Source organism: Paroedura picta, chromosome 2, assembly GCF_049243985.1.
Source record: "Paroedura picta isolate Pp20150507F chromosome 2, Ppicta_v3.0, whole genome shotgun sequence".
NCBI classification, from domain to species: domain Eukaryota; kingdom Metazoa; phylum Chordata; class Lepidosauria; order Squamata; family Gekkonidae; genus Paroedura; species Paroedura picta.
Genome location: NC_135370.1, coordinates 182,943,278 through 182,965,568, shown reverse-complemented (window position 1 = coordinate 182,965,568; position 22,291 = coordinate 182,943,278). Strand labels below are relative to the sequence as shown.

The following is a 22,291-nucleotide window of genomic DNA, read 5'->3' as shown; positions in this document are numbered from 1 at the left end:
TTTAAAATAAATCTACAAGCTCCTTCAGAGTCCAGGAAACACTTTGTCTATTTATTTTTATTTATTTATGTGGAATATTTCTGTGCCGCTGATTCAGAATCCTGCCTGAGGCAGCTTACAGTTTAAACCACAGTATGAAAAACAACCCATTAAAACACACGCATAAAACATTTTTAAATGTAATTTTCCTTTTAGATCTCCTTTTTGGTGGTAAAGTTAGATTTGCATCCGGTAGCTCCTTAGAGACTGACAAGTGTTTTGGGGTGTAAGGTAGAGGCAGCCAAACTGTGGCTCTCCAGATGTCCATGGACTACAATTCCCACAAGCCCCTGCCAGCATAGACCAACACTCTGGAACTGGTGCAACGGGGGAGCCTTTAAGAGCAACAAAGTTATAGTCAAGGTGTGAACTTTCATGTTCATAGTACACTTCTTCAGCCAATGAAATGGAAGTTACAGTCCACATTTATCAGCAGAGACTGGGTCACGATTTAGTATACCACTTAATGATTTATCCAAGGTATGAACTTTTGTCTGCTTGCACACTTCTTCAGTTACAGTGTCGTTCAGATGTTATTGTATCTGAGGGAAGTGAGTGTGCACACTAAAGCTCGTACCTTGAATAATAATAAGAGTTGGATCTTATATTCGGCTTTTCTCTACCCGAAGGAGTCTCAAAGCAGCTTCCAGTCCCGTTCCCTTTCCTCTCCCCACAACAGACATCCTATGAGGTGGGTGAGGCTGAGAGAGCCCTGAGATTACTGAAGAAGAAGAAGAAGAGATGGTTCTTAGATGCCGCTTTTCTCTACCCAAAGGAGTCTCAAAGCGGCTTCCAGTCGCCTTCCCATTCCTCTCCCCACAACAGACACTCTGTGAGGGATGAGAGGCTGAGAGAGCCCTGAGACTACTGAAGAAGCAGACTTGGTTCTTATATGCCACTTTTCTCTACCCAAAGGAGTCTCAAAGCGGCTTCCAATCGCCTTCTCTTCCTCTTCCCCCCAACAGACAACCAAATCCCCATAAAACCCTTTAAAACATTAAAACCCTAAAAATACATTCTCGATACCAAAACATAAGTGGTGGTAAACTGACTGTGCACGGGACTGGATGAGGGAGGGCAGGTTGTGAGAGCCCTGAGATTACTGCTCAGTCAGAACAGAGTGCTGTGGTGAGCCCAAGGTCAAGGTCACCCAACTGGTGTGTGGGGGAGCGTGGGATCAAACCTGGCTCAAACCTGGCTCAGCAGATCAGAAGTTTGCACTCCTAACCACTGCACTAAGTTTGGCTCTTGTTGGTCTTAAAGGTGCCCCTGGACTCAAAATTTGTTCTGCTGCTTCAGACCAACATGGCTACCCACTTGAATCTAATTTAATGAAGATGTTTACCAGATTCAAGGGCCTGACTAAAATAACAAGCTAGATTTATAAGGTCATTTGGGTTTAGCTTTGTGATGGAAATAGTAAAGGAAATAAAAATCTCCATGTTAAAGATAAATGGACATTAACATTCACAACTGGGGGGCCTGAGAGTAATTAAAAGAGAACCTGTCACTATGTTCCATGTACAGAGGAAGGCTCACATCGTGCATAAACTTTTCTTGGTCTTAAAGGTGCCACTGGACTCAAATTTTGCTCTGCTTCTTCAGACCAATACTGCTAAATATCTGAACCTATTAAAGTGTTATAGCGTGTCCTGTATCAGTGTCAACTCTTTTCTTCATTACCTGATTGTTAACACTTTATATCCGTGCAAAAACAAGGCTTGGTTGACAGAATAAAACACATTTTTGTTGGAATCTCGCACATTGTTAGTTGCTCCGGTTCAGATTAGCCAGATTTGCCTAGATGCGACTAAAGGCTTAACTGCGCTATTTCTTCCGCCTCGTAACAGCTTAGAAAGCAGCTGGACTAGTTTTCAGGGATGATTTTTTGAAAGCCTGAGATGCCCACGTGGCACAGTAATCCTGCATGCGTATATGTATGCATATATGTATTTTTGTTTGTTTGTGTACTTTTTATGCCCTGCCACTCACGACAATGTCACCTCGTGGCGGCTTACAATATAAACATTGTCACCAAATCCCCATAAAACCCTTAAAAATATCAAAACCCTAAAAATACAGTCACGATACCAACACTTACCTGGTGGTAAACTGACTGTGCACGGGACTGGATGATAAAACAGTAGGCTGAGCCCACTTATCCAGACATAAATGTCTACGTAGAGGCAGAAAACAGATCCTGACGTGATTTTCGTCTGTCCACCCTTCTTCAGGGGATGAAATGTTTCTTTCAGTTTTTCAGTTAAGTTGCTTTTTGTTGGCAGATTTCCACGTTGCCCCTGAATGTTATTTCCTTATTTTCCACCTTCCCTGAGACTCAAAAGGAGTAGGAAATGCCTACAGCCTTCGTCCGTTCACATTTAAAAAGAAAAAAATCTTCTCAAACAGTTACAAGCACAGTGTAGACTGGCGGTTGTGGGTTTTCCGTTGTCTGTCATTTATAGTCCCTGGTTTCACCTGTGCCTGGGATCGTCAGAGGTAGAACACAGCAAGATGAGAATCTCTCCGTGCCAAAAATACCCCCCAAAATCTTGTTGATGATGCTACTGCAATTTAGCTGGGGAAAGTATCATATATTTCCCCCAGAATAGCTGATCAATGCATGTTTTATCCTGTGTGTGAGTTTCTCAGGCCGGGGGTTTGTGGCAGTCGAAAGCACAGAGAGATTCCCATCTTGCCGTGCCCTGCCTCTGAGGATGCCAGCCACGGCATCTATTGACAAAACATCAGGGACCAAAGCTACCAGGCCGTGGGCACACAGACTGGAAAACCCACAACCACCAGCTGACGCCGGGCCCTGGGAGCCTTTGACAATTCACAGTGCAATCTGCTCACAACCAGGGAAACTGGTCGCATGTAGAACTTATCACCCACCTGAGACCCCAATTAGTGGGATGGGAGACCTCCAAAGAAAACACAGGAGCCACACAGATATGGGCAGGGGTGAACCATGTCTGAACATCTCTTACCTTGAAAACCTTATGGGGGTTGCCGTGAGTCAGCTGAGACTTGACAGCACCTTCCATCAACAGAAACAACAGTTTTGGAATAGGCTTAATACAACTATGGGACAGGGTGAACTATTTAGGGTGAGGTTTTGTGGTTGCAATAACTAGAAAATACAGTCATGAAAATGCAGAAGCCTGGAGGCTGAAAAATGAGTCTGGGAGCTAAATTTTGGGGCTGGCTCCTAGGGCCACAGAACACTTGTAGCCTTTGCTTGTTGTTTCCAGACATGCAGCTCCTTGTCAGAGATATCTGTTTACAATGCAGTAAAATTGTGACCATTATTTTACACCAGGGTTCATTTTCTCATGTTTAATTCAGGGTGCGCAGGAGAAACCAGTCCTCTACCATTCCCCGGAGTCCGTTTAAGTTTGCACCGACTGCTTCAGTGACTCCATCCTGCCACCTCCTTCTCTGTCGTCCCCTTCTTCTTTTGCCCCCAGTCGCTCCCAGCATCTCTACCTGTTTCCAATTTCTGTCTGAAACAAATCAAATAAATAAAAAGCAACCCTTCCTCTTTGCGCAGGTTCAACAGCAAGTGCACCCCAACCTCTCGGCCAAGGAAGATTCCCTCTACTACATCGAGGAGTTAATCCTGCAGCTGCTCAACAAACTATGCATTGCTCAGCCACGGACTTTTCAAGATGTGGAGGTAGGCGTGGCACAGCCGGCTAGGGAGCGAGGGAGGCGTTTCCTTACAACGCAGCGCTGGCCGGAGAAAGCGGAACCGAAACTGCCTCTGCTGTGATCCAAGTTGAATGGGGGCAGGAGTCTTCCCTGCTGGGGAGGAAGGGAGAGGAGGGGCTCTGTTTTCCCAAATGGAACAAGAGATACCAGAAAGAGAGCTTTCATAGTGCTGCTCTAGCCGCATGGAATGTGAGAAGCTCATGTTGAAGAAATGGATAGCATCGTATTATTTAATATTCCGCCTGGAGAAGAGGAGGTTGAGAGGGGACATGATTGCTGTCCTTAAGTATTTGAAAGCTGGGAAAGGTTCCTGTTGGCAGCAGAGGAGAGGATCTGCAGGGATGGGTTGAAACTACATGTAGAATGATATTGTCTAGAACAAATGATACCTGAAAAAATCATCAGTCTGATTAATTCAGCAGTGGTGTGGGCTGCCTCAGGAGGTGGGGAGCTCCCCCTTACTGGCTGTCTCCAAGCAGCGGCTGGACAGATGCTTGGAGACGGTCTGGATGCTTGAGGCTGATCCTGCCTTGAGCAGGGGGTGGGGCTAGATGGCCTGCATGGCCCCTTCCCACTCTAGGATTCTCTGAGACTAATTCAGCTGTGGCATGGGCTGCCTCAGGAGGTGGGGAGCTCCCCCTCACTGGCCGTCTTCAAGCAGCAGCTGGACAGATCCTTCTCCTGGATGCTGGAGGCTGATCCTGCACTGAGCAGGAGACTGGACTAGATGGCCTGCATGGCCCCTTCCCACTCTAGGATTTTAGGAGTCTAGTTCAGCAGTGGAAGGGGCTGCCTAACGAGGTGGGGAGCTCCCCCTCACTGGCCGTCTTCTAGCAGCCGCTGGACTGATCCTTCTCCTGGATGCTGGAGGCTGTTCCATCATTGAGCAGGGGGTGGACTAGATGGCCTGCATGGCCCCTTCCCACTCTAGGATTCTAGGAGTCTAGTTCAGCAGTGGAAGGGGCTGCCTAAGGAGGTGGGGAGCTCCCCCTCACTGGCCGTCTTCAAGCAGCGGCTGGACTGATCCTTCTCCTGGATGCTGGAGGCTGATCCTGCACTGAGCAGGGGGTGGGACTAGATGGCCTGCATGGCCCCTTCCCACTCTAGGATTTTAGGAGTCTAGTTCAGCAGTGGAAGGGGCTGCCTAAGGAGGTGGGGAGCTCCCCCTCACTGGCCGTCTTCTAGCAGCCGCTGGACTGATCCTTCTCCTGGATGCTGGAGGCTGTTCCTGCATTGAGCAGGGGGTGGACTAGATGGCCTGCATGGCCCCTTCCCACTCTAGGATTCTAAGAGTCTAGTTCAGCAGTGGAAGGGGCTGCCTAAGGAGGTGGGGAGCTCCCCCTCACTGGCTGTCTTCAAGCAAAGGCTGGACTGATCCTTCTCCTGGATGCTTGAGGCTGATCCTGTATTGAGCAGGGGGATTTTGCTTTGTGCAGTCCTGACCCCTGAATGAAACTGTCCACCTGTCCTTCCCCTGAAAGCCTATCCGCGATTTTTCAAGTCTCTTTCTTACCCTTGGGCAGGAGCGAGTTCAAAAGACCTTTCCTCACCCGATCGACAAGTGGGCGATTGCAGACGCGCAGTCTGCTATCGAGAAGCGAAAACGAAGAAACCCTCTCCTGTTGCCCGTGGACAAAATACATCCTTTATTAAAGGTGCGTGGCACCGAGGAAGCGGCGTGGCTGATAAACAGGCGGTTTTCGAAATGCCTGAACATGCCTGTTTCCCCGTCTATCTCAAGCGATTATGAATGTGTTTGATGTGTCTGGGCCCAATCCTGCAACAATTATTTGCGTCGTTTATATCCTCAATGGGGCCCCAAAGTGGGTTTCCCCATTTCCCCCTTACCTGTTTTTTCATTCTCACAACAACCCTTTGAGGTTGCTTAGGCTGAGAGGATGTGAGCGGCCCAAGGTCACCCAGCATGCTTCCCTCAGACTGGGGAATCTGAACCCAGGTCTCCCATATCTTAGTCCGGTGTCTTATCACCCTGCTGGCTGTGTGAAGTAAGAGTCAGCCAGTGGGCTGCCTTGGGCATATGCCAGCCTCTCTCGACATTTTACCACGGAGACCCCCCTAAAAACAATCTTTGGGCTTGGAGAAACCCCAGAAGTGATGCGATAAATGTTTAATATGCTTAAAAATATTTTTTTCTAATGCTGGCATTTTGAACGTGCTGGAGTCCCGGATTAGAGATCTTGACCCTTGCCCGGATTGCATGTTTTATTTTTTATCAATTTCTCTCCTTCTGGTAGAGAAAAGTGGTATATAAGAATCAATTCTCCTCCTCCTCCTCCTCCTCAAGCATATTCTCTCCTGAAAAATGCCCCTCAGGCCAGCATGATCTAGTGCAGCCTTTCTCAGCCAGGGTTTTGTGAAACCTTGGGTTTTTTTGATGGCCCTGGAAGGGTTTCCTGAATTGATGGGCTAATTAATTTGTTATGTATATTTTTAATTCATTAAATATTTATTGGGGGATGTGACACCCCCCCCCCAATAACCGATGATGGGCTTGGTGGGGGTGTGAAGGGGAGGGGGCCCAGGTGGGTTTGTCCTCAGCTTTGGTCCTATATGTTTTTTGGTACTGTTAATGGATTGTAGAGTCTGTTCCTGTCCGCTGCGTCCCTCACATCCACGCTTGAAGTACAAGTTGACACCATCTTTGTTCCAAGCCAGCTGAAATGTCTCCTTCTTTGTGTGACTTTTCAGGAAGTTCTCAGTTACAAAATAGATTACCAGGTGTCCCTTTACATTGTGGCTGTCTTGGAATACATCTCCGCCGACATCTTAAAATTGGCTGGCAACTATGTCTTCAACATACGGCACTTTGAGATCTCCCAACAGGACATTAAAGTATCGATGTGTGCTGACAAGGTAAGGCATCCCATGGGTTCTTGTGCAGGCGCATGCACTTTATATGCGCAGAATCCATGTGTTCATGTCCCTGCTATATCAGGTTCCCCCCCCCCCCAAAAAAAACCTGGTTTCATTTCTGAGTAAGACTTAAGTCAGCACCATTAGAATACAGCCAAAGACTCTCACCGCACATGAAATATCATAGGTGACTTCATTCTCATTGCCTTTATTTTATTTTATTTGTTTGTTTGCTTTCTATACCGCCCTATCCAGGAGACCAACTCAGGGCTACGTACAACATAAGAGCTTAATACGGAAAGTTAAGACAGAGAAAAATTTAAACTTAAAATTAATTTTAAGTCCTTGGAACAAGCAGATTAAAATCAGCAGTAGTATCTCATCTCTCAGAGCAGGCAAGAGTCTGGCAGTAATTTGCAACTTCTTCCACTCCATGTCGGTAGCTAGTAAGTGGATGGTGGGGGCAACGGAATAGGTAGATGTTGTTTAACTTCGGCCCCCACCAAAAGCCTGGAGGAAGAGGTCTGTTTTATAAGCCCTGCGGTACTGTGCTAGTTCCGGCAGGGCTCAGATGTTTTCCGGGAGCTCATTCCACCATGTAGGGACCAGGATGGAAACTGCCCTGGCCCTGGTTGAGGATAAATGTACATCTTGCTTAGGCAGTAACTCCATATCTGTCTTCCATGACAATAGCTTCAGGTGGGGCACCCTGTTGGTCTGGAGCAGCAGGATAAAGTTGGTGTGCTGCGCTCCCAGGCCGCACCTCCTTGGCTCGGTGGCTGTGCCAAGGCAGAAGACTGAGTCCAGAGTCCGGTCCGGGAGGTCGGGAGCCAAGGGAGACAGTTCACACGGAAGGCGGGGTGGGTGTGGAGTCAAAGCTGAGCTGGGGTGGAGAGCCAGGGAGCAAGCCAAAAGCCAGAAGTATAGTCAAAAGTGAAGCCGAGGGTCTGTAGCCGGGAGCTTGGTCAGAAGTCAGGTTGAGGTGAGGAAATGGGAGTCAGTCGGGCAGAGCTTCACCATTGCGAACATGGAAACGCCTGGGAGATGGGCAGGGAAACACATGCGTTGCACCCATCCAGGGCCTTGTCTCAAGGCCCTCCTGAAATGCACCAGAGCAGGATGGAGCAGCCCTCAGCCAGAGGGCTTGCAGCTCGTCTTGGTCCTCATCAGAAGAAGGAGTTGCAGCTAGTTCCCCTCTAACCTGGTAGCAAGCGGCCAGGCATGCAGATCTTCTACTAGCTGTCAAGGTGGTCTAACGATGCCATTGCTGCTGCTCCGGCAAGTCCCTGGCATTAGAGGGAGTCTTGTCCTGGGGTTTGACGTAGATGGGCACATAAGGCTGGATATCTGCCTGGCTGGTGCAAGGCTGCTCATCATCCGGGGCCTCGATGGTCAGGTCTCTCAGCTGCTCTGGGAAAGGACTTGGCCCAGGCAACACATCTGGGTCAGCCGCAGCCTCCAGAGCGCCCTCTGGGGCCTGAGCTGGAGATGTAGGCACAACATCTGGAGTCCAGGGGCACCTTGAAGGCCAACCAAGTTTTAGTGAAGGCAAGAAAGCTTGAGCCTTGAATGAAACTCGGTAGGTCCTTAAGGGTGTTCCTGGCCTTAAGCTTTGTTCCCTGTTTGTCAGGAATGAAATGCGACTCCTGATCTCTTTGTAGGTCTTAATGGATATGTTTGATCAAGATGACATCGGCTTGGTCTCCCTCTGTGACGACGAGCCCTCCTCGTCCGTCGAGCTGAACTACTACGAGATTGTCCGGACCGAGATCGCCGACGAAAGGCAGTATCTGCGGGAGCTGAATCTGATCATAAAAGTATTTCGAGCCGCTTTCCTCTCCAACAGGAAATTGTTCACGCCTTGCGTAAGTCAGCCCGTTGCCACACCGACTCCGTTTCGACACTTGCGCACTTTAAGCCATAACTAGTACACCCGACAACCCCTGGCTATGAAATGAAAATATTCCTCCCAAGATCTTCATGTTCCCAGGGACAGCCTTGGAGCTGAGGCTCTTTGTAAGGAAGAGAGGGAAGGTCTGAGCTAACGGGAGGTTGGTGGGTGGGCAGTGGGCACGACGGCATTCCCGTGAACAAAAGGGAAACAGGAAATCGTAAGAAAAAAAGATTCAAGAGGGTGGGGGTAAAGGCCAGGATGACCTGGCCCAGCATCAGAGCCCTCCCCCTTGTTGCAAACCCGACCTGGAATCTTCTCAGGGACCAGACGGTGCCAGATGGCCAGTCACTGGTAGGAGCTTTTCTTGCTGGCACGGCTGATCTCCCTCCTTTGGCCGGAACTGGGTGGTGCTTCCCTGCCTGACCCCTCTCTTTCCCAGGTTTTAGTTTGACAGATGGACCCTAGTCTGATCCAGCAGGGCTCTTCTGATGTTCCTAGGAAGGCCTCGGTCTCTCTGCCCTGTTGCTGGCCCTGCAGAGGAACTGGCTGGCCCCTGTGTGAGACAGGAGGCTGGACTAGATGGACCCTAGTCTGATCCAGCAGGGCTCTTCTGGTGTTCTTTGAAAGGCCTCGGCCTCTCTGCCCTGTTGCTGGCCCTCCAGAGGAACTGGCTGGCCCCTGTGTGAGACAGGAGGCTGGACTAGGTGGATCCCTGGTCTGATCCAGCAGGGCTCTTCTGATGTCCTTAGGAAGGCCTTGGCCTCTCTGCCCTGTTGTTGGACCTCCAGAGGAACTGGCTGGCCCCTGTGTGAGGAAGGAGGCTGGACTGGATGGATCCCTGGTCTGACCCAGCAGGGCTTTCCTGATGTTCCTAGGAAGACCTCGGCCTCTCTGCCATGGCTGGCCACTGTTGCCTCCATCCTTGTTACAAGACAGTGGGACATTTGACTGATGCTTTACTCGGGATGGGTCTCTCTTCCCAGGATATCGATATGATATTTAGCAATATCACGGACATTCACGAATTGACAGTAAAGCTCCTGGGGCTAATTGAGGACACCGTGGAGATGACGGACGAGAGCAGCCCTCACCCCCTCGCCGGCAGCTGCTTTGAGGATCTGGCAGAGGTGAGTCGGCTAGGCTCTAAGGCCTGCTGCCTTAGTAACACTCCCCTGGGAGTAATCTCCATAGAATAAAATTGAACTCCTTAGGGCTTCTCCCTCATTCTGGTCCGCTAATGACCATGACCAGCTTGGTGTAAGTGGTTAGGAGCGCAGACTTCTAATCTGGCGAGCCGGGTTTAATTTCACACTCCCCCACATGCAGCCAGCTGGTTGACCTTGGGCTCGCCACGGCACTGAGAAAGCGGTTTTGACTGAGCATGAATATCAGGGCTCTCTCAGCCTCACCCACCCCACAGGGTGTCTGTTGTGGGGAGAGGAAAGGGAAGGCGACTGTAAGCTGCTTTGAGCCTCCTTCGGGTAGGGAAAAGCGGCATATAAGAACCAACTCTTTTTCCTCTTCAGTAATCTCAGGGCTCTCTTAGCCTCACCCACCTCACAGGGTGTCTGTTGTGGGGAGAGGAAAGGGAAGGTGATTGGAAGCCGCTTTGAGACTGCTGGTTGAGAAAAGCGGCATATAAAGACCAACTCTTCTTCTTCTTCACTGCAAAGCTGTTGCTGGATTGGAAATTTTGTCTTTCTCTAGGGATGAGCAGGAACCATATTCTTTGAAGTTCAGTTCATGGTTCATGGCTGAACCACAGGTCAATATGCCAGTTCATATCGGTTTGTGAGCCATATAAAGGCTTAACCACTAATCCAGCAGGGCTCTTCTGGTGTCCTTAGGAAGGCCTCGGCCTCTCTGCCCTGTTGCTGGCCCTCCAGAGGGACTGGCTGGCCCCTGTGTGAGAGAGGAGGCTGGACTGGAGGGACCCCTGGTCTGACCCAGCAGGGCTCTCCTGATGTCCTTAGGAAGGCCTCGGCCTCTCTGCCCTGTTGCTGGCCCTCCAGAGGAACTGGCTGGCCCCTGAGTGAGACAGGAGGCTGGACTGGATGGACCCCTGGTCTGACCCAGCAGGGCTCTCCTGATGTCCTTAGGAAGGCCTCGGCCTCTCTGCCCTGTTGCTGGCCCTCCAGAGGAACTGGCTGGCCCCTGAGTGAGACAGGAGGCTGGACTGGATGGACCCCTGGTCTGACCCAGCAGGGCTCTCCTGATGTCCTTAGGAAGGCCTCGGCCTCTCTGCCCTGTTGCTGGCCCTCCAGAGGGACTGGCTGGCCCCTGTGTGAGGCAGGATGCTGGACTAGATGGACCCCTGGCCTGATCCAGCAGGGCTCTTCTGATGTTTGTATGAGTTGAAGGAATGATAAGAAAGAAATGCATGGAGATATATGAAAACAGAGAGCAGAGAAGGCACAAAATCATGAAGGTCTTTAACAGTAACAAATCCAGGAGCAGTTGAAGGCAGGGATTCAAGGGGAATTTCAGGTCGAATGAGAGATTAATAATTGTGGCAGGAGACCACCAGAAGGGATCCAGCAGAAGAGGACTAGAGAGAATGCTGCAATTGAGAGAGATGACCAGAACATGAAGCAGTCTTTGCCAGTTTGACAGAGAGAAAGGAGCACATTTTAGCATCGCTGGGAACAGACGAGTATCACAGCAGTCATCGGTGGGGCATGGGAGAGAGAGGGTCAAGGCTAAAGGCCTGGGCGGTGTGCCAGCTCTGCAGGACAGAAGGCTGATAGTGCCATTGGATACAGAGCCCGTGAAAGGAGAAGGCAGCCGGGGAAGAAACATAAGACGCTCAGACTAGGAGGCGTTGAGTTTGAGATGGCGGCGAGAGATAAAGTGAGAATGTCAGACAGGCTGCCGGATAGGCAGAATTAGACGGGAGGAGAAAATACAGATGTGGAGAAATAGAAGGGGGTTTCCTCAGTATGTGGATGGTTCTCTTAGGCCCGGAGCAGAAATGAGAAAGAGAATGGGAGAGAACCAGGGTGGTGTAGTGATTGGAGTGTTTATTTAGGGCAGGGATGCCCAACCAGGGGTCTAGATGGGGTCTGTGGCCTTCCCCCCCCTGCCTAAGTGAACTTGGCCACAAACTAGGGAACTAGGGAAAGGATGTGGTTGGTTATGCTACTTCTGGTAGGCGTGGCCAGCTGTCATCACTTCCAGGGGTCCTTGAGGCCTGAAATTTAGGGCTCTTCCATGGTCTAAGGGTTGACAAAGACTGTTAGGGAGATATGAATTTGAGGAGCAGATGGAGTGTCTGAACTGCTGATCTGAGCTCCTCGCGCATGTTTTGAATGCTGTTTTAATGTCCTCGTCATTTTAATGTCCTGCTCTGTTTGAGTAGAAAGGTGGCACAGAAATGTTTTAAATGAATAATTGCAGGTTTGTGCAGCCCTGGAGCTTGGCGCATTCCTTCCATTCTCACGGAAAGGTTCTGCTTCCTGGTTCCTTCCAGCCATGGTTTGCCATGTTGTCTGAACTGTTAGTGTTTTGCCTTCAGACCAGGATAAAGCAGATTTGTAAACTGGCTGAGACATCAGGGTTAACGGTATTATTTTATTTCTTTATTTCTGAATTTGTAAGCCGCCTTTTCCACCAGCTGACACCATGTACGCAATAATACAATTTAATAACACTCAAACCATTCTAAAAGAATTCTAAAATTTCAGCCAGAAGTATAAGAGCCAGAGCGCTGGGTGATGTTAAACGTTAACTATTTTACTGGCCTCAACCTGGCCTGTTGGAAGGGTCCAGTGAGCTCCGACAAGGCCATCATGCTTTCGGAGAGCTCATTCCTCCAGGCAGGAGCCAGGGCTGGTCGAGGCCAAGTAAATGTCTGTAGTTTGTCAGTTTGGGTATTTTGGTCAACCCAAGGATAGTGAAAACCAGGAAGTGGATGAGAGAACGAGAGGTGTGCAGTATTTCGGCTCTTGGGGGTTTCCTTGGTCTTCAGGCTGGTTTGGCAGAACATCTGGATGAAGCCTATGCAAGATGGACATTATGAATTGTCATCTGAACAATTGACAGGTCACACAGGAAGCTGCTCAGATATCAAAAGAATTCATCATAATGTGCAGTTTTCTTGTTCCTTGTGCCTTTTTTGGTCAAAACATTTACCAAATGGTATGTCCGTGACCCTGTCCTCTCCACTACAGATGCTGTTTTCAGGCTTTCACATTTTAACAACAGATTCAAATGAGTAGCCGTGTTGGTCTGAAGTAGCACAATAAAACCAGAGTCCAGGAGCACCTTTAAGACCAACCAAGATTTAATCAATTAAATCTTTTAAAAATTAATTAGATTAAATCTTTGTTAGTCTTAAAGGTGCTCCTGGACTCACATTTTAACAACGTTATCCATGGCCATTATGTATTGGGCAACCTTATCCAAGGTCTGATTTCCAAGTCGAAGAATTGCAACCACTGAAGTTCTCAGAGTATGCTGTGCATTTTGCAGTTTTTCTGTCCTTCGGCCCTTAACGTGGCCTGAACGCCTGCTGTCTTTCCCTCCCCTCAAGGAACAAGCCTTTGACCCTTACGAGACCCTGTCCCAAGACATCCTTTCGGCACAGTATCACGAACACTTCAATCACTTGATGGCCAAGCCTGCGGTCGCCTTGCACTTCCAGGTAGGGGAGAACTTGTAGACTTCTCATTGCTTGTGGGTGCCTGACCTGTGTTGGAAGCGTTCCTGCTGACTCCCCAGCCTGGGGCTTTCCTTTTAGTCAAGAGGGTTGTACGTCTCCCTCCATAAATATAGTTGGGATGGCAGCATGAAAATGTATTATTATTATTAATGATTATTATTAGATTTATAGCCACCGCTTTCTAGAGACGCGTGGCAGCTGACACATAGCCCCTCCACCCAAGACCCCCACAAAAAATCCCCACGTTAAATCCTATTATACCGGGGTTCTTGGCCTCCTACAACCACAAAAGATTGGCAGCCTAAAAATCCCTCCCTGGAGCAGACCTCCATAGAGTCAGGGGGTGTAGAAGTAATACAACTAAGCCAGAGGAGGTGGCATGATATCCCTAGTGCTGGCGCTGACATCAACCAAAGACCTGGCGAAGGAGCTCCGTTTTACGGGCCCTGCATAACCGTGATAGCTCCGTCAGGGCCCTCAGCTCTCCCGGAAGCTTATTTCACCGGGTGGGGGCCAGGGACCTCCAAGAGATTCACTCCCACAGAGCAAAGTGTTCTGCGGGGGGGGAGGGGGGGTCATAAGCAGGCAGGCAGACCCCCAGATAGGCAAGGTCCAAACCGCCAATGGCCTTGATTGTCAAAAGCAAAACCTTGAACCTGATCCGGGCCAGAACTGGCAACTAATGCAGCTTCCTCAGCACTGTCTGTGTCTTCCAAGGTTTAGTTGTGAGGACCCTCGCAGCTGCATTCAATTTATTTATTGCTTATACTGTCCTTCCTCCAAAGAGGCTCCGGGGAGTTGCAGGCTATTTATTTATTTACCTAATTAAAGGTAAAGGTAAAGGTATCCCCTGTGCAAGCACCGAGTCATGTCTGACCCTTGGGGTGACGCCCTCCAGCGTTTTCATGGCAGACTCAATACGGGGTGGTTTGCCAGTGCCTTCCCCAGTCATGACCGTTTACCCCCCAGCAGCAAGCTGGGTACTCATTTTACCCACCTCGGAAGGATGGAAGGCTGAGTCAACCTTGAGCCGGCTGCTGGGATTGAACTCCCGGCCTCATGGGCAAAGCTTTCAGACGGCTGCCTTACCACTCTGCGCCACAAGAGGCTCTTCATTTACCTAATTACTTATTTGCTTATTTATTTCATAGAATCATAGAATTGGAAGGGACCTCCTGGGACAAGTTTTTGTATTAATCCGCCATCTTGGTTTTTAGGTATTTTGGGGACTTATTGTGAACGTTGAGTATTTTAAATGGCTGTGTTTTTTAGATGATTTTTTATTGTATGTCATGAACTGCCGTGAGCTGGCAGGTCTGGGAGCGGCAGTAAAGGTAAAGGTAAAGGCATCCCCTGTGCAAGCACCGAGTCATGTCTGACCCTTGGGTGACGCCCTCTAGCGTTTTCTTGGCAGACTCAATACGGGGTGGTTTGCCAGTGCCTTCCCCAGTCATGACCGTTTACCCCCCAGCAAGCTGGGTACTCATTTTACCGACCTCGGAAGGATGGAAGGCTGAGTCAACCTTGAGCCGGCTGCTGGGATCGAACTCCCAGCCTCATGGGCAGAGCTTTCAGACGGCTGCTTTACCACTCTGCGCTACAAGAGGCTCTTGGGAGCGGCGGTAGACAAATTTAATTATAAATAAATAAATAAGATGCTGCGATCTGAGTAAACTGCTTTTGGGGTAAAAGAAATTTTAACAAATAGCTTTAAGAAGAACAAGCCTCCTGCCTTGCTTCACCGCCGCCTCGAAGTCCGCCTGCAGAGCCAGTGCTCTCGTGTTGGCACACAGGAAGGCCCTCCATTATGAAATCAATACCGTTGTGAAAACCTCCTGCATTCTCCCTTCCTCCGTCGTCCATCTGCCAGCCCACGGAAATAACGCTTGCTTTTTCTTTTTCCTCCTCCAGTCGATTTCTGACGGCTTTAAAGAAGCAGTGCAGTATGTCCTTCCGCGGCTGATGCTGGTTCCTGTTTATCATTGTTTCCACTACTTTGAGTTATTGCAGGTATGCGGTGGTTCTTCTGAAGAAGGCTGAAAGACAGCAGGAGTGGAGACTCCGAGCTGTTCACGGGGATCGGTTAATTGTTCAGAGATTCCGCATGCAGAGCTCTGCTGACGGAACAGAACCTCCCTGCTCCCATTTTGTCCCTCCCTCCCGCCCACTGACCCTCCTGAAATGCTGTTCGAGAGAGAGAGAGGACCCTTCACAACAGCGCTTGGAATGAAGCGGGGGTCTCCAGTGGGGGCAGAGTGAAAGGGAGTTTTTGCTTGCCTTAGCAGAAAACTAGACTTTGATCTAATGCCGTGTAGAATCACAGAACCATAGAGTTGGAAGGGGCCATACAGGCCATCTAGTCCAACCCCCTGCTCAACGCAGGATTAGCCCAGAGCATCCTAAAGCATCCAAGAAAAGTGCGTATCCAACCTTTGCTTGAAGACTTTAGGATGCTTAGGGCTAATCCTGCGTTGAGCAGGGGGTTGGACTAGATGGCCTGGATGGCCCCTTCCAACTCTATGATTCTATGATTCTATGAAGACTGCCAGTGAGGGGGAGCTCACCACCTCCTTAGGCAGCCTATTCCACTGCTGAACTACTCTGACTGGGAAAATTTTTTTCCTGATATCTAGCCTATATCGTTGTACTTGAAGTGTACATAAATTTAAAACTCCTCAGGGGGATGCAGGAAACTAACCCCAACAAAATAGACCATGCGAAGCTGAAGCCAGCCTATTCTTTTTCTATGCTTTGGTGGATGTTTGCGTAATAATCCTTATCCATTGTTCCTCTAAATATTTGTGAAACAGCCCTGGGGGTAGAGAGTGTCCTGGCTGTCCGAGATGGTATAGGGCCAATCATTATTAGCCCTCCCTCTCCAGCTCCCGCTCTCCTTCCCTGGACGCTAGCCACTTTGCTCTCAGACACCTGAGAGAGACACAGAGAGCCCTGCCAAATCGAAAATGACCCCTGTTTACCTGCTATGGTTCCTGCTGCGAGGGAGAGAGAGTGACAGACAGAGACAAACTGCAAATGAGCCCCACACTGAAATTTTTGCTCTCAACAAAGTTGGCTCATGGCGGGTTGCAAAAATAAAATAGATAAAATACAATCCCCTTAAAAAAAAACCTTAAAACACAGCAGTTAAAAATACAATCCAACAAAACAAAACATGACAGCAGACCAACCCACCTACCCCTGCTGGGGACGAGGGGAAACGGCTGGCCACCATTGAATACCTTCCCTCCTTACTTGACCTTTGGGCCACCCACAGATCTTCTCTTTGCCCTGGCCTCAACCATTAACATGGTGGAAGAGCTCCGTTTTGCAGGCCCTACGAAAACCCGGAAGCTCCTGCAGGCTCTCCAAATGAGCTTGTGTGTACTCATTTGGAGAGCCAGCATGGGGTTGAGGTAAAGAGCAGTGGCCTCTCATCTGGAGAAGCGGGCTTGATTCCCCGCTCCTCCTCCACTTACAGGACTGACCTTGGGCTGACCTCCTGGTTCTCTCAGAGCTCTTTCACCCCCTCTGGGCTCAGGCTGACCTGTGAGGAGAGGGGAGGTAGGCAGTTGTAAGTAGAGTTCTGCACTCTGGCTGCTTCGGCTCTCACTGAAGCCCGAAGGGGCCAGCGCCACAGCGTGGAGGGGAGGGGCACTGGTGGCATGCCAGCCAGCGCCCGCATGCAGGCGCAGAGTTCTGCGTCTGCTTACGGCCGTGACTGGGGCACCACCGCCAGCACTGCCCCTCCCCTCTACGCTGCAGCACTAGCTGCTCCGGGCTTCAGTGATGGCTGAAACGCGCTGGAGTGCACAACCCTAGTTGTAAATCATTTCGGGACTTCTTCAGGTAGTAAAAAGCTCTCCTTCTACTCGGTGGCCTCTGGTTCTGCAAAACTCAGAGATGCAGGCCCCGATCCTCACAACAACTCCTTGAGGCTATTTATTGTATTTATTGTTTCGGTTTATATGCCTCCCCTCCTGGCAAATGAAATCTGTATTTCTGCCTTCCAGCAATTGCAAGAATGCAGTGAAGACGAGGAGGACTGTGAGTGCCTGAAACAAGCCATTACGGCCCTGCTCAACCTCCGCTGCAGCATGGAGCGCATCTACAGCAAACACTCGCCTCGGCGCCGGCCTGGGTAAGGAATGCAGCCTGCGGGAGAACGTGCAAGAAGGAGAAGGAGAGCTGGTTGTTAGACCCCGCTTTTCATTGCCAGAAGGAGGCTCAAAGAGGCTTCCATTCGCCTTCCCTTTCCTCCCCCCACAACAGACACCCTGCGAGGGAGGGGAGGCTGACAGAGAAGGAGAAGAAGGTTCTTATATGCCGCTTTTCTCTCCCCGATGTAGTCTCAAAGCGGCTTCCAGTCGCCTTCCCTTTCCTCTCCCCACAACAGACACCCTGTGAGGGAGGGGAGGCTGAGAGAGCCCTGAGATTACTGAAGAAGAAGAAGAGTTGGTTCTTAGATGCCGCTTTTCTCTACCCGAAGGAGTCTCAGTGGCTTCCAATCTCCTTCCCTTTCCTCTCCCCACAACAGACACCCTGTGAGGGAGGGGAGGCTGAGAGAGCCCTGAGATTACTGAAGAAGAAGAAGAGTTGGTTCTTATATGCCGCTTTTCCCTACCCAAAGTAGTCTCAAAGCGGCTTCCAGTCGCCTTCCCTTTCCTCTCCTCAGAACAGACACCCTGTGTGGAAGGGGAGGCTGAGAGAGCCCTGAGATTACTGAAGAAGAAGAAGAGTTGGTTCTTATATGCGGCTTTTCTCTACCCGAAGGAGTCTCAAAGCAGCTTCCAGTCGCCTTCCCATTCCTCTCCCCACAACAGACACCCTGTGAGGGAGGGGAGGCTGAGAGAGCCCTGAGATTACTGAAGAAGAAGAAGAGTTGGTTCTTAGATGCCGCTTTTCTCTACCCAAAGGAGGCTCAAAGCGGCTTTAAATCGCCTTCCCTTTCCACTCCCCACAACAGACACCCCGTGAGGTGGGTGAGGCTGAGAGAGCCCTGGTATTACTGAAGACGAAGAGTTGGTTCTTAGATGCCGCTTTTCTCTATCCGAAGGAGTCTCAAAGCGGCTTCCTGTTGCCTTCCCTTTCCTCTCCCCACAACAGACACCCTGTGAGGCAGGTGGGGCTGAGAGAGCCCAGATATTACTGAAGAAGAAGAAGAGTTGGTTCTTGTATGCTGCTTTTCTCTCCCCAAAGTAGTCTCAAAGTGGCTTACATTCACCTTCTCTTTCCTCAGGGCTGAGAGAGCCCTGAGATTCCTGCTCGGTCAGAGCAGCTTTATCAGTGCTGTGGTGAGCCCAAGGAGGAGGAGCAAGGAATCAAACCTGGCTTGCCAGATTAGAAGTCCATGCTCCTAACCCCTACACCATGGTGGCATGTAGCTTTTGGGCTTCTAAAACAGAGCTGTTCCACCAGGCCTCTGGTGAGGCTACAAGCAACGTTGAGTAGAGCTGGCCTCCTTATCAAAGCCCCAATGGCATACCATTTCGGGCCAATAAGGCTCCTTTGCCCCCTTTCTCTTTCAGTGCCGCTGAAATCTAGCATGGTCAATTATGGCTGGAGCTGTTCTGAGATGTTTTAGACTTTTAATTATTTCTTGTATGAATTTATACATTTTATTACCTTGTATGTTTATAATATGCTATCCCTGTCCCTGAATCCAAAGAGAAATTAACAAATACAATTATTATTAATAATGATGATAATGATACATCCAACTTAGAATCATAGAATCATGGATTTGGAAGGGTTCTCCAAGGTCATCTAGTCCAACCCCCTGCACAGTGCAGGAACTCACAACTACCTGCCCACCCACAGTCACCCCAGTTCCATGCCCCAGTGATCCTGTCATGCCTGCAAGGCTGGCAGAAGAGGTAGGCAGACCAGTCTAGGAAAGGCATGGCCACAATCAAGGCGTCCTTTCCTCCACCCCCACTTGATAAATTGGTTAATATATAATCAGAACGGGAAACATTAGACATAAACACCGGTATAAATATTTCAGCATAATTGACATAACATCAATAAATACAAAAGAAACTGCAGGGAACAGGCAGGGGGAGTCCGCCTTATCAGCAAAAGGAGGAGGGGGGAAACTTATACATTTCTAATTATTTATAGAAACCCATGTCATTGCTTTAGTGAGAGCCAGTTTGGTGTAGTGGTTAGGAGTGCAGACTTCTAATCTGGCATGCCAGGTTCGATTCTGCGCTCCCCCACATGCAACCAGCTGGGTGACCTTGGGCTCGCCACAGCACTGATAAAACTGTTCTGAACGAGCAGCGATATCAGGGCTCTCTCAGCCTCACCCCCCTCACAGGGTGTCTGTTGTGGGGAGAGGAAAAGGAAGGCGACTGTAAGCCGCTTTGGGCCTCCTTCGGGTAGGGAAAAGCGGCATATAAGAACCAACTCTTCTTCTTCTTCTTCTTCTTCTTTAGGATGCTTTGGGCTGATCCTGCGTTGAGCAGGGGGTGGGACTAGATGGCCTGGATGGCCCCTTCCCACTCTAGGATTCTGTGAGTCTAGTTCAGCAGTGGAAGGGGCTTCCTAAGGAGGTGGGGAGCTCCCCCTCACTGGCTGTCTTCAAGCAGTGGCTGGACAGATCCTTCTCCTGGATGCTTGAGGCTGATCCTGCATTGAGCAGGGGGTGGACTAGATGGCCTGCATGGCCCCTTCCCACTCTAGGATTCTAGGAGTCTAGTTCAGCAGTGGAAGGGGCTGCCTAAGGAGGTGGGGAGCTCCCCCTCACTGGCTGTCTTCAAGCAGCGGCTGGACAGATCCTTCTCCTGGATGCTTCAGGCTGATCCTGCATGGAGCAGGGGGTGGGACTAGATGGCCTTTATGGCCTCTTCCAACTCTATGATTCTATGTATCTGGAGAAGTATGCTTGCACCCAAAAGCTTGTATCATGAATAAATCTCTGTTGATCTTAAAGGTGTCCCTAGACTCAGACTTCGTTCTGCTGCTTTAGACCAACATGCCTGCCCACTTGAAATCTATGCAGAACCAAATATTCCATAAACTGTTTCTCAGCCTGTTCTTCATAGCGTTGTTTAATTTTATCATGATAAACTGCCTTTTATCTACTTAATTGGTTTTACAAAATACATAATCCAAGTCTATCTGCTTTATCTGATCCCCATTTGAGGCTGTCTATGCTTGTCGTTGCCACCACTTCCTGCAGCAGGGAATTCCAAAGATTAGTTACTCTTTGTGTGGTATAGTCCTTCCTTTTCTCTGGTCTAAGCCTCCTGCTCCTTCATTTCATGGAGTCACCAAGAGAGCCAGCTGGGTTTTGGGGTTAAGAGCAACGGCTTCTAATCTGGAAAACTGGTTTTGATTTCCCGCTCCTCCACATGCAGCCAGCTGGGTGATCTTCGGCTTGTCACTGCCCTGATGGCGCTGTTCTCACAGAGCAGTCCTGTCAGAGCACTCTCAACCTCCCCTACCTCACAGGGTGTCTGTCGTGGAGAGTGGAAAGGGAAGGCGACTGGAAGCCGTTTTGAGACTCCTTCGGGTAGAGAAAAGCGGCATCTAAGAACCAACTCTTCTTTTTCTTCAGTAATATCAGGGCTCTCTCAGCCTCACCTCCCTCACAGGGTGTCTGTTGCGGGGAAAGGAAAGGGAAGGCGATTGGAAGCCTCTTTGAGACACCTTCAGGTAGAGAAAAGCAGCATCTAAGAACCAACTATTCTGCTTCAGTAATCTCTGGGCTCCCTCAGCCTCCCCTCCCTCACAGGGTGTCTGTTGTGGGGAGAGGAAAGGGAAGGTGCTCGGAAGCCGCTTTGACACTCCTTCGGGTTGTAAAAATCAGGGTACAAGAAGCTTTTCTTCTTCTTCACCTTCAACGTTGTTGTCTTTATCATTATTGTGAGGAAGGGAGAAAAGGACTTCTTTCCCTGCCTTCCCTCATCCTGTGCATAATTGTGTAAACCTCTCTCCTGTCACCCCTCCATCGTCATTCCTCCCAGCTAAAGCGTCCTGTCCCCTTTAACCACAATCGAAGCCGTTCTGATCTCACAAGTTGTGTGCTCTTTAGGGAGCAGGTCTCTTGGTTCTACAACCGCCAAGTGAGAAGCAAGCACCTGGCCATCAAAAAAATGAACGAGATCCAGAAGAGCATCGATGGCTGGGAAGGCAAAGACATCGGCCAGTGCTGCAACGAATTCATCATGGAGGGGACCCTGGTGAAAGTCGGAGCCAAACACGAGCGGCACATCTTCCTCTTCGACGGCCTGCTGATCAGCTGCAAAGCGAACCACGGGCAGTCCCGGCTGCCGGGCTACAGCAGCACCGAGTACCGCCTCAAGGAGAAGATCGTCATGAGGAAGGTGCAGATCGTCGACAAGGACGACACGTTCGAATGCAGGCACGCCTTCGAGCTGGTCTCCAAAGACGAGAACTGCGTCGCCTTCGCCGCCAAGTCCGCCGAGGAGAAGAACAGCTGGATGGCCGCCCTGATCTCGCTCCAGTATCGCAGCACCCTGGACCGCATGCTGGACGCGGTGCTGCTGCAGGAGGAGAACGAGCAGCCCTTGCGGCTGCCCAGCCCGAGCGTCTATCGCTTCGCGGTGGAAGACTCCGAGGAGAACATCGTTTTCGAGGACAGCCTTCAGAGCCGCAACGGCATCCCCATGATCAAGGGCGGGACGGTGGTGAAGCTGATCGAGCGGCTGACCTACCACATGTATGCAGGTAGCTTGGCCTTCCTCCTGGGTGGATTTATACACGGCCTGGGTCCCGTCTATCTGCGGGACCGCTTGGTTGCTTATGCCCCCCGCAGGGCACTCCACTCTGCGGGTATGAATTTACTGGCTGTCCCGGGCCCACGGGATTTTCGCCTGGCCTCGACCCGGGACAGGGCCTTTTCAGTCCTGGCCCCAACCTGGTGGAACGAGCTCCCGGAAGAGCTAAGGGCCCTGCGGGATCTACCAGCTTTCCGCAGGGCCTGCAAGACGGAGCTCTTCCGCCAGGCATACGGTTGAGGCCAGGGCAGCTCTCCCACTAATCCATCAGAGGATCCCCTCCAATATTGAGATCTCTAACACCGAGATCATGGTTAGATGTATTGCATTGGTGCCACCCTCTTCTGAACATTATTCTCTCCACCA

At 50.1% G+C, this 22,291-nt stretch overlaps 1 protein-coding gene across 1 annotated transcript in view; it reads left to right on the top strand.

The window, feature by feature from the left end:
- Nucleotides 1-22,291, top strand: part of SOS2 (SOS Ras/Rho guanine nucleotide exchange factor 2) — a 49,075-nt gene that overhangs the window by 6,447 nt on the left and 20,337 nt on the right. Inside the window, exons 2-10 of the mRNA XM_077324102.1 lie at nt 3,593-3,718; nt 5,277-5,408; nt 6,463-6,627; nt 8,289-8,492; nt 9,505-9,648; nt 13,053-13,163; nt 15,093-15,191; nt 17,192-17,319; nt 21,220-21,875. Of these exons, the coding sequence (XP_077180217.1) occupies nt 3,593-3,718; nt 5,277-5,408; nt 6,463-6,627; nt 8,289-8,492; nt 9,505-9,648; nt 13,053-13,163; nt 15,093-15,191; nt 17,192-17,319; nt 21,220-21,875 (1,765 nt within the window). The remainder of the gene's footprint in view (nt 1-3,592; nt 3,719-5,276; nt 5,409-6,462; nt 6,628-8,288; nt 8,493-9,504; nt 9,649-13,052; nt 13,164-15,092; nt 15,192-17,191; nt 17,320-21,219; nt 21,876-22,291) is intronic.